Source organism: Mesoplodon bidens (assembly GCF_964165515.1).
Source record: "Mesoplodon bidens genome assembly, chromosome: 10".
Lineage (NCBI taxonomy): Eukaryota > Metazoa > Chordata > Mammalia > Artiodactyla > Ziphiidae > Mesoplodon > Mesoplodon bidens.
Window position 1 is genome coordinate 100,104,587 of NC_138172.1, and position 16,367 is coordinate 100,120,953.

General features: G+C 53.6%; 1 protein-coding gene across 1 annotated transcript in view; it reads right to left on the minus strand.

Annotated features, from left to right (window-relative positions):
- Window positions 1–682: 682 nt before the first annotated feature.
- The window catches only part of BMP6 (bone morphogenetic protein 6), a 147,968-nt gene continuing 132,283 nt past the window's right edge, over window positions 683–16,367 (minus strand). The window contains exons 3-7 of the mRNA XM_081245385.1: window positions 11,814–11,962; window positions 11,134–11,331; window positions 3,453–3,529; window positions 2,275–2,385; window positions 683–2,183 (exon numbers count right to left, since the gene is read on the minus strand). Of these exons, the coding sequence (XP_081101511.1) occupies window positions 2,034–2,183; window positions 2,275–2,385; window positions 3,453–3,529; window positions 11,134–11,331; window positions 11,814–11,962 (685 nt within the window). The 3' untranslated portion in view covers window positions 683–2,033. The remainder of the gene's footprint in view (window positions 2,184–2,274; window positions 2,386–3,452; window positions 3,530–11,133; window positions 11,332–11,813; window positions 11,963–16,367) is intronic.

A 16,367-nucleotide genomic window follows, 5' to 3' on the forward strand; every position in this document is an offset into this window, starting at 1 on the left:
GTCAACACGAAGCCAGAGTCCACATGAACTTTAAGGTTCGATGTCTCACGTGGAAAGTTCCACAAGGCTTGTCCCGACTATTCTGCTAACTCCTAGGAAGGTTCTGGTTGGCTTGGCCACCTGGGGCAGGAGGACTAGATGAGCTTCCCCAGGCCTGGGTGTCAGGGGCTGAGGAAGCCCCACAGCCCCACGATGGAGCCCTAGCCAGAAGCAGCTTCGGACTCAGCAGTCCTTTTAGAGGCCGTGTCCTGTACTTCACCTGCCTTTGAGGAGGTCAGTCTTCTACTGTACGAAGAGTGGGATTAACTTGACCTCAAGGTCACAGAAGGAGGGAGGCAGGGCCGAATAGGCCGCATTACCGGCGTCCTCGTAACTCACGCCGTCCTGGTGGATAAGGAGCACGCGTACCCTCACCCGTGGAAATCAGCAGCTGCAGGACCAGGCTCCCTCCAGGGATGGGCCCGTAGGTTCTTCGCCATCGATTGCTCCTGTGATAACACTCTTCACCCCACCGCCCATGCTCAGGAGATGCGGCCGCTCGGCACAAAGTACCTGGTGGTAAGGACCTTAGAAACAAGACCCCGTCCGCTGTCCACGGCAGACAACAACAGCAGGATCCCGGCCAGCCTCTGCCTTAAAGGAAATCTTTATTAATCATGTATGGTTCACAGATGTTCTTTAAAAAAAAAAAAACCCAACTTTCTAGAGAAGCACAATCCTCATGAGTGGGTGGATTCATCTTTGCATCATGAGTCTTGTTTTAAAAAGAAAAAGTGGTACAATTTGTTTACACTATGATACTTTCTAAATAAACTCTTTCTAAAAAAAAGAAAAGTCTGGTCTTTCCTTAAATGTTACAGCAAAACAGATACAAAATAGACAATAAATTATAGTTTATATTTACAAAAAAAGCTGTAAGTGCAGTTATAGATCATAAATGTATTATTTAATCAGTTTAGTATGAAATTGGTTTCCGAGTACATGATCGTGAAAAAGACATTTTAAAAAATATTCTCAGATTTAATCTGAGTCTTACTTTCTACAGGAGAACACCGTGATTTCAGTTTCTAGACCGCATACCCATCCTAACCTCTTCCTAAGGCTGGGTGCCCTTGCTCAGCTCATCGCCTTTGCTGGTCTAACCCCGAGATGCAGGATGCTGTCCAGTAAGGGGCAAGGAACCGTTTTACCGACATTCCAGATGAGGGCCGACATTCCCGACGTAAACGTGCTTTTTCAAAGAGCCGTCCCTCAAGAGAAGAGGTGCGGGCGTGTAGCTCGGTTAAAATGATGGCTTTAAAAGGACTTCTCATCCCCGGAGCCTCGCCTCAAAGTGGGATCACTCTAGTCTCTGTTTTTGGTCCTAGCAAAGAAAACAGCAAATGCTGGTGGGGGGGTGGGGGTGGGCGGTGGAAATGATGTGGTTGAACTGAGATAAGGATATTTTCACCCGGACAAAACGCCCGCACAAACATGTAACAGCACGACTGAGACAAAAGGCACCTGCGGGCTGCCCGGCTCCCTCCCGGGCTGTCGACCCCACGTGAGAAACCGACCTCCCTGGGGTGAGAGCTCAACAGAGACGTTCTTCCCCCATTCCCGTTCTCTGCAAAATCTACCTGTGAGCAACTACTGAGCCCGCTGATATCTGAGCCAAGAAGAATTTTACTTTAAGATTATCTTCCCTATTTACTTACTAAAACCACGAAGAGCTTGATCTAAAGCAAAATAATTTGGGTGGGCTTGCGGGGCAGAAGGGAACCTTCAAAGTTAGGTTTCTTCAGTCACCAGACTTCATGCTACAGACACTCAAACTCAGCTTCCTAGAGACCGACAACTACTCACGACATTTACTACGTGAGCAGGTTACGGACAAGGTCCTTGAAGATGTCTGTTAGGGCGGAAAGGCAGCAGCCAGCACGAGATGGTGTCGGCGTCTTATCCCGCTTTCTCGGTGCTTCCGGGTGCCTTTTAAGGCGGATGTGATGCAGGAGTCCAAGGCAGTGCATGTGTCCCCAGCAGCTCGTCCCGAGTCAGTGGCACCCACAAGCTCTGACGACCATGTTCCTGTATTTTTTCAGGATGACGTTGGAGTTGTCGTCAAAGTAAAGCACGGAGATGGCATTCAGTTTCGTTGGCGCACAGCACGGTTTGGGGACGTACTCGGGATTCATAAGGTGAACCTGTTGCAAACACAGAAGGAGGGGAGGTGTCGTTAGGAACAATACCTGGTCCGGGCCCACTCCCCAGTCACGTGGAGATGCCGGCGCTCACCAGGGTCTGCACGATGGCATGGTTGGTGGCGTTCATGTGTGCGTTGAGAGGGAAGGAGCATTCTCCGTCACAGTAGTTGGCAGCGTAACCCTTGGGTGCAATGATCCAGTCCTTCATTCAAGGCAAAAGGAAGCAACAGAGAGAGTGATGTACACACACGCCTCGTATCACCTGTGCCCTCAGGAACGCTGCGAGAAGCTAGCGCTCACATGGGGCAGCTAAGGAGACGGACACAGCAGGTCGAGGTCACACTCGAGGGGCAAAGCGAGGCTGTGAACCCGGTCAGTCCGACTCGGGAGCCCTCGCTCCTTCCACAGGCCCGCAAGGGCCTGACCTGCTCCTGGCACGCCTAGGCCTGGAGGCCTGCAGGTGGCTGGCTCCATGAACTTGGACCAAAGGAGCCTCTCCAGGAGCCCGGGTACTCCCTGTCACCGCAATGCCACCTGCACACGGGAACGATCTTCCATCACTGGACGCCTAGCATTTGCGTCTTCTCTCCTGAACTAGCAGTGGCCCTCCGGAGGGCGGCGGAGCAGTGGTGCGCTTCTGGTCCGGGCGAACCGGCCTGCGGCCCTCGGAGAAGGTCACCGTGAGATGCTCCTCCAGCCCGTACTCAAAGCACAGTGAACGCGTGTGTAAATGCCCAAAGCAATACAGGCCCTGTGGACCCTGAGAGAATGAGAGAAGAGCCCTGGGAAATGGGCTACGGATTTGGAGGGACAGGGAGCCTGTGCACCTGGAAAGGAGCCGGGGGGCTTCATGCACGAGTGGGCAGGCCTTTTGCCACCCCACTCCAAGACCCGGGCATCTGGAAGGGCTCCTAAGTACCCTCACAGGAGGAACCTTCTCAGGCCTCAAGTTCAAGGTCTTTTTTTTTTTTTTTTTTTTTGCGTTACACGGGCCTCTCACTGCTGTGGCCTCTCTCGCTGCGGAGCACAGGCTCCGGACGCGCAGGCTCAGCGGCCATGGCTCACGGGCCCAGCCGCTCCGCGGCATGTGGGATCTTCCCGGACCGGGGCACGAACCTGTGTCCCCTGCATCGGCAGGCGGACTCTCAACCACTGCGCCACCAGGGAGGCCCCAAGTTCAAGGTCTTTGATGATGGCTGCCGCCTCTGGGATGAGCAGAGACTCTGCTGAGAGAGGGCCCCCGTCCCCCTCGCTGTCCAGAGCACCCACCTGCCAGCCCAGGTCTTGGAAGCTCACGTAGAGCTCGTGCTTCCTGCAGGCTGTTTTCAGTTCGCTGCTGTTGTAATCTGTTGGAGGTCAGAAGATGCAACAGTTAACTCGTTCATTCTTCACTCACAGACTTACCCGGACAGTTAACCACGGGCCAGCCGTGCACAAGGCCCCCGCTAGACACAGCTGGGGCGCCCACAGCTCTGCAGCCTGCCAGCTGCTCAGGTGTTTGACTTACTCCGTCTCGTCCACTCTGGGGTCACTGCCGGGCACACTGGCACACGACACGTCATTACTGACCTGAACGGACTCCTTTCAAGCAACAGATGTTTGTCGTGATCCCCTGTTGGACCAAGATGCCCCAGACACCCCGGGGCCCCGACTTGGAGGACATCGTATTCACAGGCAAGACACACCAGGCAGGTTCCACTCGCTTTCTAAAACCGGGACTGTCCTGAAGCTGCGCAGGGGCTGGGAGGACAGCTGCGGGGCCAGGAGAGCCTCCCGAAGGGGGCGCCCTGGAGCCAGGCCTGCCCGGGAGGCCGGGAGTGGGGACGGGGCGGGAGCACCACGTCTGCTGAAGTGCACGCACCTGCTCTGTGTGTCAGGACCTGCTAGCCTGGCTTCATTAACCGACCGCTGGCAGGAGGACAAGGGTGCCCTGACTCATCTAGGCCAGGCAGAGCGGCTTCTATGTGACGTGCCCTCTGTGAGGTGCCACGGGAAACACGAGAATTCGTTAGGCAAGGCTTCTGGCCTCCAGCGACTCGGGGGACGGACGGGGTGCCGGGAGACGTGCAGAGCTCACGCCAGTACAAAACAGAATCTGAACGCCGTGCGCAGGGGCTGGAGAGAAACCCCACCGGGAGTTCAGAGAAGGGACAGTTAAAGAGGGAGAGAGCGAGGAAGAGAGAGCGGTTCTGGTGGAATGAAGCGAAGGACACGTGAAGAGCTACCCAAGCCGTGGAATTTCCTGTGTGATAATCCAGCTCCTAGTGGGGCCCCGGAGAGCTCAGGATGGGGCTGCTCACCAGAAAGACCACGTGATCAGAGGTCGGAACGCGGGCCAGCCTGACCTCCAGGGAAGGGAGGAGGACTGGAGATGGAGTTCAAGTCGTGAGGCCCACGTGACAACTCTGGACACGGGGCTCGGGGGGTTGTTGGGTGAGCACGTCCGTGCGCGGGGAGAGCGGCCCACCGGGTCCTCTGGGGAGGGGGCTGCCCCTCCTCCGCGTCCTTCCTGATCCAGCTGGAGTCCCAAGTGGAGCACTTTCCTGCGTCCCGTGAGTTGCTCCAGTGAATCAGCAGACCCGGGAGGGGGCGCTGCATGAGCCCCTGAATCTCACCGAGTGGGACAGAACCGCAGGTGGCATCGGCAGGGGGCCAAGCCCTTGACCTGGTGGCATCTGTGCCCCCCCCCAGGCCGTGAGGATCAGACGGAACTGGGCTGCAGGACCCCCAGTGGGCGTCGGGACGCAGGCAGGGACAGTTGCTGCTTCTGCCGGACGGAACCGAGAGGGCGTGGGGAAGGGCCTCGGCCAAGAGCGCGCTCTGGCCGACCCCCCGCCGTCTCCGCAGTATGGCCCTTGCTTCCCTTGGGCAGAAGAGATTCTCAGGAGAGCGGGGCTGGGATGAGAAGGGCAGGGGCCCCATCACGCCGCAGGCGGGGCCGGGCGGCCACCGGGGAGGCGGCTGCACCTGAATCCCTGCGGCCCCAGCTCGGCCCAAGTCCCAGGGGCCCAGGTAGCCGGGCTGCTGTCCTTTCCAGTCCCAAGAGAGGAGGAGAGAGGAACAAAGGGGAGACTGGAGAGGCGAGGAAGCAGGAAAGAGAGAGAGTCAGGGCGGCCTGAGAAACCGGGGGTCAGGGGAGGAGCGGGAAGGCTTCTGCAGACGGGCCGCCGGGGCGTGCAGGGCTGACCGCCTCCCCTGCCCCAGGCCACACCAGCTGCAGGCCCCATGCTCGGCCAGGAAAACACCAGAACAGCAGGAGCACAGAGCCTGCTGTCGGCACAGCCCGGCTTTTCGGAGCTCAGGCTGCAGCGTCTTCCCAGAGGAAGCTTGGTTTTTAGAGGGAACAATTCGCTGCTCTCATTTCCTTCCCTCCTAGAATGACAAGGGCAAAGAGCAGCTGGGAAAATGGCACCCCTGTCTGCACTGCGCTGGCCGCTCCTCCCCAGTCTCCGGCCTGAGCCGCCCAGCTTATCCCAAAGGAATCTCCGGCTCCCACGTACCCCACAGAATCAACGGGGCCTTAAGAACCTGCTGGAGGAAGCCCAGCTCCTGTGCCACTGACACTGTGGGACCCCGGGACCACACTGGGATTTTGATTTCTGGTGTCAATAATCTCGTAAAGTGTTGGGCGGGGGGCAGGAGTGGGGGGACAGGTTGCTTTTCAGAGGCTCAATTTTGTTTACAACAAGACGCTTAGCATGAAAGGCAACAGTGAAGTCCTGTTCTTTTGTGGCTGCAGGATTTCAAGGTCTTATACAGCTCCATTTAATCTGAGCGGGGCTTTGATCTCAGCCTTGGTCTTGATTATAAAAGAATATGAGGCTGAGTATCTTGAAAACAGAGGCTCTCCTTAAAGACTGAGCCCTGAGACTCCCTGCTTCACACATCTCTGTCCCTGCCTAGAGGGACCCTGGCCCCCAGCGCCCCCTCGGGAGTTGGTAGAAGTTGGTGAATCATTCGGGCATCTTGCAGCACCTGTTCACGCCTCTTTATTATTCAGCATGACCGGCCATTAGCACATTCATTAGGGGTGAACCTAGGGATGGAGTACAAGGTCAGGTTCTAGTTGGCTTCACTCCTTGATAACTTTTATCCTAAAGGGGCGTAATGGCAGACGAGAGTCAAGTATTATAAATATGGAATTTGGAACAATTGTAATTTTCCAATCACTCATGCCCTGCCTGTCCTCCACAGCTGTGGAGAATTAAGTTCTGATTTCATTTAGAAAGCCCTGGACGAGCCTCTACCTCTTGACCGAGACATCTGGGAGCCGAGCTCCAGGCCCTAAAATTTGAATTTAAGATCAAAAGGACACATTAAAATTCGCAACGCCTTTGAAGAACTATGAACGGCTAAGTCACAGCCCTGACCTGACCCATGTCCATTCTTCCCAAGCGCTGGGTGTCCATGGTGGATGAGCCCTCTCATCTTTGGCATGTCAACCCATGGAAGCAAGTGCTGAGCTAGAGGGGACACCTGCCAGGAACCAAAAGGCCAAGCAAACATTGCTCTGGGAGAGTGAGACCCCCTAGTCTGTGCACTGAAATTCCCTGAAATCTACAGCAAAACATGTCATAGTCATAATAAAGTACCCACATCACTGCTTTGCAAGTGTTGAGTTCTGGTTACCTTTCCTATGCTGGAAGCCTACTGAATGGTCCCAACTGGAAAGTTCAAGGGATAGAAGATATGAACCAACGAGAAGGTCAACAGTGTATTTACATGTACCAGAGCCACCTCTTCTCCCAGGACCCTTAAGGATACATGTTTGGGGACTTACCTGGTGGTACAGAGGTTAAGATGCAGGGGATACGGGTTCAAGCCCTGGTCTGGGAGGATCCCACATGCCACGGGGCAACTAAGCCCGTGCGCCACAACTACTGAGCCCGCATGCCACAACTACTGAGCCCGCTCACCTAGAGCCCGTGCACCACACAAGAGAAGCCACGGCAATGAGAAGCCCGCGTGCCGCAACAAAGAGTAGCCCCTGCTCGCCGCAACTAAAGAAAGCCCGTGGGCAGCAACAAAGACCCAACACAGCCAAAAATAACAAATAAATAAATAAATAAAAATTTTAAAAAGGATACATGTTTGGGTGGGTTGGAAAGAGACAGGAGGAGAATTTAAGAGATGCTCACAGGTAGCATGTGAATCGATGAAGAGATCATTCCAAAGAAGAGAGAGGGTCTTGAGAAGTTGCTGGTTCAGAGACAGTCGGCAGGGCTGAGGGACGGCATCATGAACATCAAGGGTGAACGAGGCCCAAAGGTCAGCTAATCCAACCTGACGTGAACTGTTCAAAGTGGCAGAAAATGTTTCAAAACTATTCATCTGCCAAAACAAAGAGCCATTCTCAGTCACGGTGCTGGCAGCCAGCTGGTGGACGTGGCAGAAAACCTCAGGCTCACCAGCTGAACTGAAATCACATTCACTACCCCACGCCCCAAAGATGTCTTGGAGAGATCTTGGAAAATGAGCTAGAACAGAATCTAGAATCACCACATGGAACCATCCCTCAAGGCCGTTTGTTCACAACCTTTGTAATGGGTCGGTCAGGTGGTGCCAGTCCCCGAGGAGATAAAATCATGGATGCTGAGAGAAAAATACCATGAAAGAGGGTGAAAGGCAGCAGGTAGAAGGAGACCACCCAGTGAGAGCTCGGGTGGCCGTGGATGGGGTGAGGAACAGCGGGCTGGCTGGTACCTGGAGGCCGAAAAGAATGGCCAGAGGCACTAGAATCCCCAGTGGGCTGCACAGCACAGCTTGGACCAGGCCTAGTAAAACACGTGTCAAACGATGAACAATATGGTCCAGACAATATCCAAGCCCACTGGAGAAGTGCGACACGGCCAACAGCGACAGAGAAGCCAGGGCAGGTCAAACCCATCCAGGGAGACTTCGGTCCAAACCCCGTGCTTGGTGCATGTGTTTGGGAAGTCCAGCTTGAAGGCCAAGGACAGGTGTGAGAGCAGATTTTGGTGGGCAGGGGGCAGGGGAAGAGGCGGGCAGGCTCCTGGCCTCTCCCTCACTGGGGACAGGTCCCGCCGTCTCCGGCATCGGCAGCTCAGTCCCAAAAATAGCCACGGGTTTCCCTGCCATGTTTCACCCTGATGACAGGCAACTGGATGGATGATGCTAACTTCTTTACCCAGAGGCAGGATGGTCTCTGGTGGGCTGCTGCTGGTGTTTGTTTCAGTGGAGAAGTGTGAATTCCCTGGGAGCAGCCCACTGTGGAAGACGGGGGGCAGCAGAGGCCAAGCCATCTCTTCCTTCAACCTCCCGAAAGATCTACAAGGGGCAAGTCCCGCCTGGAGTCACACCCGAGACCACAGCTTTTTGTCTCGGCAGCATCTACCTGGTTCACGAAGACCCAGCAACATCTGGCCCCACCGTAGCCCGGAAAGAAAGCGCAAACCGATGGTCCGTTCCCCTGCGGAGCAGGCCATCTTTCTGGAAACACCGTCTCCAAGATCAATCCCCTCCGCACCTCCATCCCCGTTAATGGCAGGAATAAGGAAGCAGGAAAGGGCCAAACGGATAAAGCACTTTAGTGAGCCTAACCGGGGCCACTTCTTGGACCAGCTTGAGAGAGTCTTTGAAGAAAGTGGGAGGGAAGGAGGATCCTCCGTAGTAATACTTTCTTGGGGGTCTGGGCCTTGCAACAGGTGAGGCCAGGCCCATTGGTTATGAACTCTCTGCCTTAGTGCTGCTGAAAGGAACAAAGCATGTTTGAAAGTATGGGGCTGGGGGGTGGGAAGGCCAAGAAAAAGCAGATATACTGGCCTCTTCTTACAAATTAGACCACCTTTACTGTTCATACTTAATTGAAACTCATCAACTGAAAACAAAATGCTGAAAGGGATTTGGAAGAGAATAACTCCGTGATGCCACGAAAACCCAAATCAGAGATGACATGTTTTCTCGATTAAAAAAGAAATTGTATGTGTGTACTGGTGGGGGAGGGGATGTGGAGTAAATCAAGTGAGATTTTCATTTTAAAAAGCAATCGAGGGCTCCCCTGGTGGCGCAGTTGTTGGGAGTCCGCCTGCCGATGCAGGGGACGCGGGTTCGTGCCCCAGTCCAGGAAGATCCCACATGCCGCGGAGCGGCTGGGCCCGTGAGCCATGGCCGCTGAGCCTGTGCGTCCGGAGCCTGTGCTCCGCAACGGGAGAGGCCACAGCAGTGAGAGGCCCATGTACCGCAAAAAAAACCAAAACAAACAAACAAAAGAAGGCAATCGACACCTCAAGAGCCGCCTTCAGGCCTGAGGTCCCAGTACCAAACTGACCACAGTTCATGAATGAATGGATGCCACTGGCTGGCCGCACCACCGTACCCTGAGGACAGCACTGCGATGATTACTGCTCAGCAGGTTTCCTGCCAAGCGGACAAAGGCAAGCAATCATTTCTTCTTCTTCTTTAAACCCCAACCCTGACTGTTTCTAGCGGTAAACACAGGAACACCCATGCTGGGCGAAGCCTCCAAGAAACACCAGGGGGACAAAGCAGCAAAATGTCACATCACACCAGGTGGTGCAAGTTCCACATCCAGGTTACTGGTAACAGAAACCGCTGAGTCAGAACCCAAAATGAAGACGCTGTTTCCCAAAGGAAAACGGGGGGCTTCGGAAAGTTCCAAGAACTCTTGCCGGCCATGGAAGATGACACCGTTAAACAGTCACCTGGAAGAATCAATGCGTCTTCCGGAAGTATTTTACATCCCTTCAGAGGAGTCTAACATACACCCCGAGACCTTCCCATGCTTGGAGGCAACTCATCTTTGAGCCAGAGCAATGCTTCTCATTTAATTCCAGCAAAGCCACCGAGGATCAATCATCCCCACTGAACAGCTGGGTAAACTGACGCTGAAGTAGATTAGGTTTGTCCAAAGTCACAGAGTAGTAATGAGGGAAGCAAGATCTCCAACTGCAAATCCTACAGCAAATCTTACTTTGTGCTTGATTTCTGGGCTATTTAAAGGAAAAGGAAACCCAGAACTTGAAAGCACCGACTTTAGAGTAAGATGCACCTTGGTTTGAATTCAATACTGACTAGCTCTGTGAGCTGGGTGTCAGGAGGGAACACCTGCTACCCCCCACCCACCCACCGTGTTCTGATGAGTGGGCTTCCGTGCCTCTTCCCCAAAAGGCATGGCATGGGAGGGAGCATTTTGGAAAGACCTCTGAATTGACACTCGGGCAGCGGGAGCTGTTTCCTGTCTCCTGCACTTTGACCCTGCCTGTTCAGGGCAAGAGGGGGCCGACTCCATCCCCTACCCTCCACGGGGTGACCGGGGCCCAACCTGGCTGGCTGAAGCTACCACAAAAGAGGTGCTTTCTTTCTGAGGCTGAGGTTGCCTTCCGGACCACCACATCAAGACAGGCTTTCTGAGAATACCACCAACAGAGGAAGCTAGGAAAAGAGCGATTCCTAGTATCACCTGAGCCCACGGATCTAAACACATCTGAAGGCAGAACCCTGAACCTGCCAGTCAAACGCACCAGTGAAATCCATCAGCGAGGGCCGCTGGAGCTGACTGGCCACACCACTTCCAGCCAAGAGCACCGACGAACGCCAACCCGCCTTACACGGATATACCAAGTTTGTAAGTCACAGTTTCCCCGGCGTAACGCAACTAGGAGAAAAGCTAGGCGCTCTAAGGCTCGGCACGGGCATGAAAAGAGGTGGAGAGACCTGACCAAACAAAAGGACGCTTTTTTGGAAAAACAGACTCTGAGGCTGTCTGCAGCCTGAGACAACCTCGGGGCAACAAGTGCTCCCCTCTGACGGCCTAGGGACCGTCTAGGTTATCGGGAGCTGACCAGGCACCTGCAGCCTCCATGCACGTCTGCAGAAGCCACGCAGCGTCTGCAAGCCTTGGCGGGTCCTGTGTCCTCACGGACGCTCCAGAGCCCACAGGGTCCTGCAAAGATGGGTTCGCCCAACCCACCTGAGGCGCTGGAGGCCCGCGACACGTCCTGGGCCGGGGCGGAGCGGTTGCGGCTCTGCTGTCGCCGCCGGCCGGCAGCCGAGCGGGTGCTGCGCACGTGGACCTCGCTGGCCTTGAAGAAGGCCACCATGAAGGGCTGCTTGTCGTAGGGGCCGTCCCTGCCCACCAGGCCGGCGGCTCGGGGGTTGATGTCGAGCCCTGGAAGGCAAACCAAAGCAGGAGGGTGGTGGGACCCCCAGCCCCCCGGTTGTGCTGCTCTCGCCCCGGCCTGTGCATCCTTCTTCCCGGTCACGTGCCTCCCCCCGGCGAGGCAGCTTCACAGGCTCCGGGTGCCGGGCCCGCGGGCCCAGCGGGGACCCGAGGTGCGGGGAGGGCGCCCGCTGACCCACGCGGTGTCGGCGCTCGGACCTGCTCCCACCTTGCTCTCTCTCTCGATGCGCCCCGGCCTCCGCCTGGGCACTGCCCTCCGCGGGTACTCTCGGACCCTGGACCATCTCACCGTCTCCAATTCCTTGCCAGGAGGCTTGGAGGGGAGGCCTTGCTGGCCCACAGTGACTCTGAGGGGACAGGAAGCCAAGCCATCCTGGAGCACGGGGCCCACCCGGAAACCACGGCTCTGCCGCGCCTGCCGCAAAGGAGACGAAGGCCGACGACCCTCGGCCCGAGCTTGGCCAACTCACCGTCCCGCGTGACCACACTCAGCTGCAGCCCCATGTTGTGCTGTGGGGTCAGGACCCACAGGTTGCTGGTGGCTGTGATGTCAAATTCCAGCCAGCCTTCTTCTGAGGCCCACACGGCGCGGGTGTCCAACAGAAACAGGTCAGAGTCTCTGAAAGAGAGAAAAGGTGGCAGGGTGAAGGGTGCAGGGCCCCCAGCTCATCCCCACTCCGTCCTGCCCGGTGTCAGACGACAGAGGCCACCGCACGGACAGCAGCTGCCTGCTGACATAGGGGGGCCCCTCGGTGTCACCAAAAGCCTCACGACGGCTGCTCGGGCCACATCTTCTTTAGAATTAAGGTAAATTCAAAATAAATAAATAAACAGTCCTATTGTCGCATGCTTTGCAGCTAATGAACTCTAAAAAGAGAGACAGTGGAGGGGGCAGTGAGGAAGAGGGTTAAGAAAATATTAAAATCAGGATCAGTAACGATGAGCATTTACTAAGTTGTACTTTGTTAATTTTTTTAAAGGCTCAGAACCCAACAATCCTCACGTGAGTTCCTGTGAAAGGAGAAGCCAGGATTCACGTCCTCTTTCTGAGTAATCATCAATTCTTTTCTTTTAATTAAGGCCTTCGCATGGCCTGCGGTGACAGCCACGTCCTTCCCCACGTGGACGGGGAGTTTCAAGTCTGTCCTAGCCCCGCTGTGAGCCACGCTGGGGCCCTTTGAGGCAAACTCACCGAGCCCGTTCCTTCCACTGGGCTCCACTTTTACTTTTTTTTTTTTTTAACAGTTTCCAGCTGATATAACTAGCGTGGGAAGATGGGGTGAGGGACCCACATGCCATGACAAGGCAGCGTGTAGGACGGTCACCTTGGTGTGTCGCAAGGACACAGTCTGAGTTGACGTCCCAGAGACACTGGCACGAAATGGCCTGGAATTCCCATGACAGGGAAGGGGGAGGTTTTAGCCATGGAAAGAGTCAAATCCCCTGGTGCTGGAAATATTTTGCTGCAAGAGCTTACAGAACAGAAAAACTACTAGAATTCAATACTAAATTTAAGATGACCATCACAATACTAACAGTGTACATTTATTTATTTTATAAATTTATGTATTTATTTTTGGCTGCATTGGATCTTTGTTGCTACGCGTGGGATTTCTCTAGTTGCGGCGAGCAGGGGCTACTCTTCGTTAAGGTGCGCAGGCTTCTCATTGCGGTGGCTTCTCTTGTTGCATAGCACGGGCTCTAGGTGTACAGACTTCAGTAGTTGTGGTGCACGGGCTTAGTTGCTCTGCAGCATGTGGGATCTTCCTGGATCAGGGCTCGAACCCATGTCCCCTGCATTGGCAGGCGGATTCTTAACCACTGCGCCACCAGGGAGGTCCTAACAGTGTACATTTAAATCGGTCATAAAGCGCTTGCATCTACTTTGCTTCAACCATCCTGAAAACTAGGTAGAATATCATTACCCCCATTTTACAGCTGGGGAAACTGAGACTCAGGTGTGAGTTTATGGACACATGACCAGTAATTGCAAAAACAATCTGGTGAAAAGAAAGTAAGTGGATTCAGAGTTTTCCACAATGACTTCCTGCCTTTTAAGATTATTATGAAAGACAACCTGTGACAAATGAATACAATGTATCTCTAGTCCATCAAACGTTTGGGAGGCCAGTGAAACATCTGAGTTAAAAATGTTAGACTTCTCAGGGGGGAAACAATTTTTCCTGTTTACATGGCTCAGAGTTAGAAGGCAATGCTATTGTCATCCTTTCCAAGTTCCAAGCAGTAGGTGTGCCTACACGTCGTTTACTCAGCTGGTGGACAGAGTCTGCAGGGGGCACACCGCCGCCTGCCATCTATAAAGCACCCCCCCTCCCCGCATGTGTCACACCCCCTGCTGAGAAATTACCCCCCCCCGCATCACTGAGGTGGCTGTGGGCAGGCAGACAGGGGGTGTTCGTGGAAAACAGCAAGAGGGGGTGGCGAGTCCAAAGCTTTGAAGTGAAGATGTAAAAAGACATCAATGCTGTTCTGGAAGGTTGGAGAAGACCTTCATCCAGAAATAACACAGACACTATGAACGGCAATGTGGGAAAAGTCACGCTGGTCCCAAAGGATGCACAAGACATGTTCTTGTCAGAGGGGCGGCTTCTAGAATGAAGACGCGGTGAGAATGTCAGGGCGTGAGGCTGCCCCTGAGGTGAAGAGGGTCCGTGTGGGGTTAGAGCCGAGGGCCACGGGTCACTAAGAGCTTCAACGGGGCAACCGGTACATGTTTTCAGGACTTGTCACAAGGATGCAGAGAAATACAGCCCAAGATATGAGCGTGGCACAGCTGGTAGAAGGAGCTAGAATGTGCTTTTATATTTAAAAAAAATTAATGATGAAGGAACGGGGGAGTCTGTTAGCAGAGAAAGAGGGGGAATGGGCCAGAAGACCGTCATCCAAAAACGGGAGAGAGAAGCAGAGAAGAAGGAAGAGAGGAGAAGGGCACGACATGAGGAGGGAGGAGGAGCAAGGCATAACCACAACGGGGAAGAAGTGAAGTCTACAGGGTGAGTGGGCTTTGGGGGACATGGGAGCCCGCGTTTCTACCCTGACTCTGCTCCGGAGTCACACGGGGGTCCCCAGGGCTTGGTGGTGCTTCTGGGCCACACCTCGCTGACTGTCCAGTAAGGACAACGCCGGTCCTCACAGCTTAGGAGACCCGTGGATCCACCCACGTAGGGTCGCACCTGAGCCTGGAGACGGGAAGAGCTCCGGGCTCAGGGCACTGAGGGCAAATCAAATTCAGCCACTTAAACCTAGGATGCTCAGGTCCCTTAGAAGGGAAGTGATGGAGAGCATGGGCTTGAAACAGCTGGGCTCAATGGCTGGAGGAACAGCAAATATTTCCCGTGTGCTTTCACCAAGCGGGGCCTCGAGAAGAGCTCCCGCTGCTCCAAGGGAAGCCCGGGGAAGGCAGGTCCTATTACGTGTCTCTCCTAGAGCTGAGGGCATGCAGCCTGGAGATGGTAAGGGTGTGAAGGCCACATAGGTGTTAAGTGGGGTAACCACAGCTTGAAACTGGAGTTCAGGCTTCAAAAGCAGAGTCAAGAAAAGTAGGGCTTCCCTGGTGGCACGGTGGGTGAGAGTCCACCTGCCGATGCAGGGGACATGGGTTCGTGCCCCGGTCCGGGAAGATCCCACATGCCACGGAGCAGCTGGGCCCGTGAGCCATGGCCGCTGAGCCTGCGCGTCTGGAGCCTGTGCTCCGCAACGGGAGAGGCCACAACAGTGAGAGGCCCGCGTACCGCAAAAAAAAAAAAAAAAGAAAAAGAAAAAAAAAAGTATGGGCAGACAAATATCACATGATATCACTTATTTGTTGAATCCTAAAAAATGATACAAATGAACTTATTTACAAATAAGATACTCAGATATAGAGAACAATCATGGTTACTAAAGGGGAAAGGGGGAGAGAGGATAAATTGGGAATTGGGGATTAACAGATACATACAACTGTATATAAAATAGATAAACAACAAGGACCTACTGTATAGCACAGGGAACTATATTCACCATCTTGTAATAACCTATCATGGAAAGGAATTTGAAAAAAGTATGTGTGTGTGTGTGTGTATCTACACACACAGAACTGAATCACTTTGCCGTATACTTGAAACTAACAAAATATAGTAAATCAACTCTAGTTCAATAAAAAAAATTTTTCTAAAGTACAGGGCAGAGGTAGTAATTACCCAAACAAGGGCTTAGAAGAAAGTCAGAGTTTAAAATCCACTCCACATCAATGCCAATGGCGGCTGGATAGAGAAAACACATTCAGATGCTCAGGGCTGGCACGGGATGAGAAATCATGAGTGACTTCTCACGTCAGGGTCAGTGTCGGAGGGGGTGAAAGGTCGTGCAGGAAGTAAAGGTTGAGATGCCCAACGCCTGCTGCTGGGACTCCGGTGGCCTCCCGGTCTCACCCTCCTCCTCTTCCCAGGCACAATGCCCTCTGTCTAGACTGCAAACACCACCGACACACACTCAGAAACGGGGAGGAACTTTCAAACAGAATGACAGCTTTGAGGAGGGACTTCACTGGCTCAATGCTTCCAGTAACTCAGGTATTTAAGAGACACTATTTATAGCAAGTCACTAAGATGGGTCTGGTCTGACCCACATCTATTTACTTTTCTTCAATGACACATGACCTTCTCAGTCTACGCGCTCTGTCAAAGTGTTGCCTCAAACAAGACGCTCCTGATTTTGCTACGCAAACAGCACGGGTTCCCTTCTAAACCCCACTCCAGTGGCATCGAGGTCCTCTTTAGTCGAGAAGTACAATTTTCAAATAGATTGAAAGTCAAAAATCAATGAAAATTAGACAGTAAGGCAAGGATTTTTCTTATGTAATGTATTGTATATAGAGGATTATGTCTAAACTTTTACCAACTAAAAAGATAGAAAGAAATAGGATATTTGAAAACAAAGCATTACAAATCAGAGTAAACTGCTACACACACACAAACACACACACACACACGGATTTGAGTAACAAGGGTGCATGAACATTATTG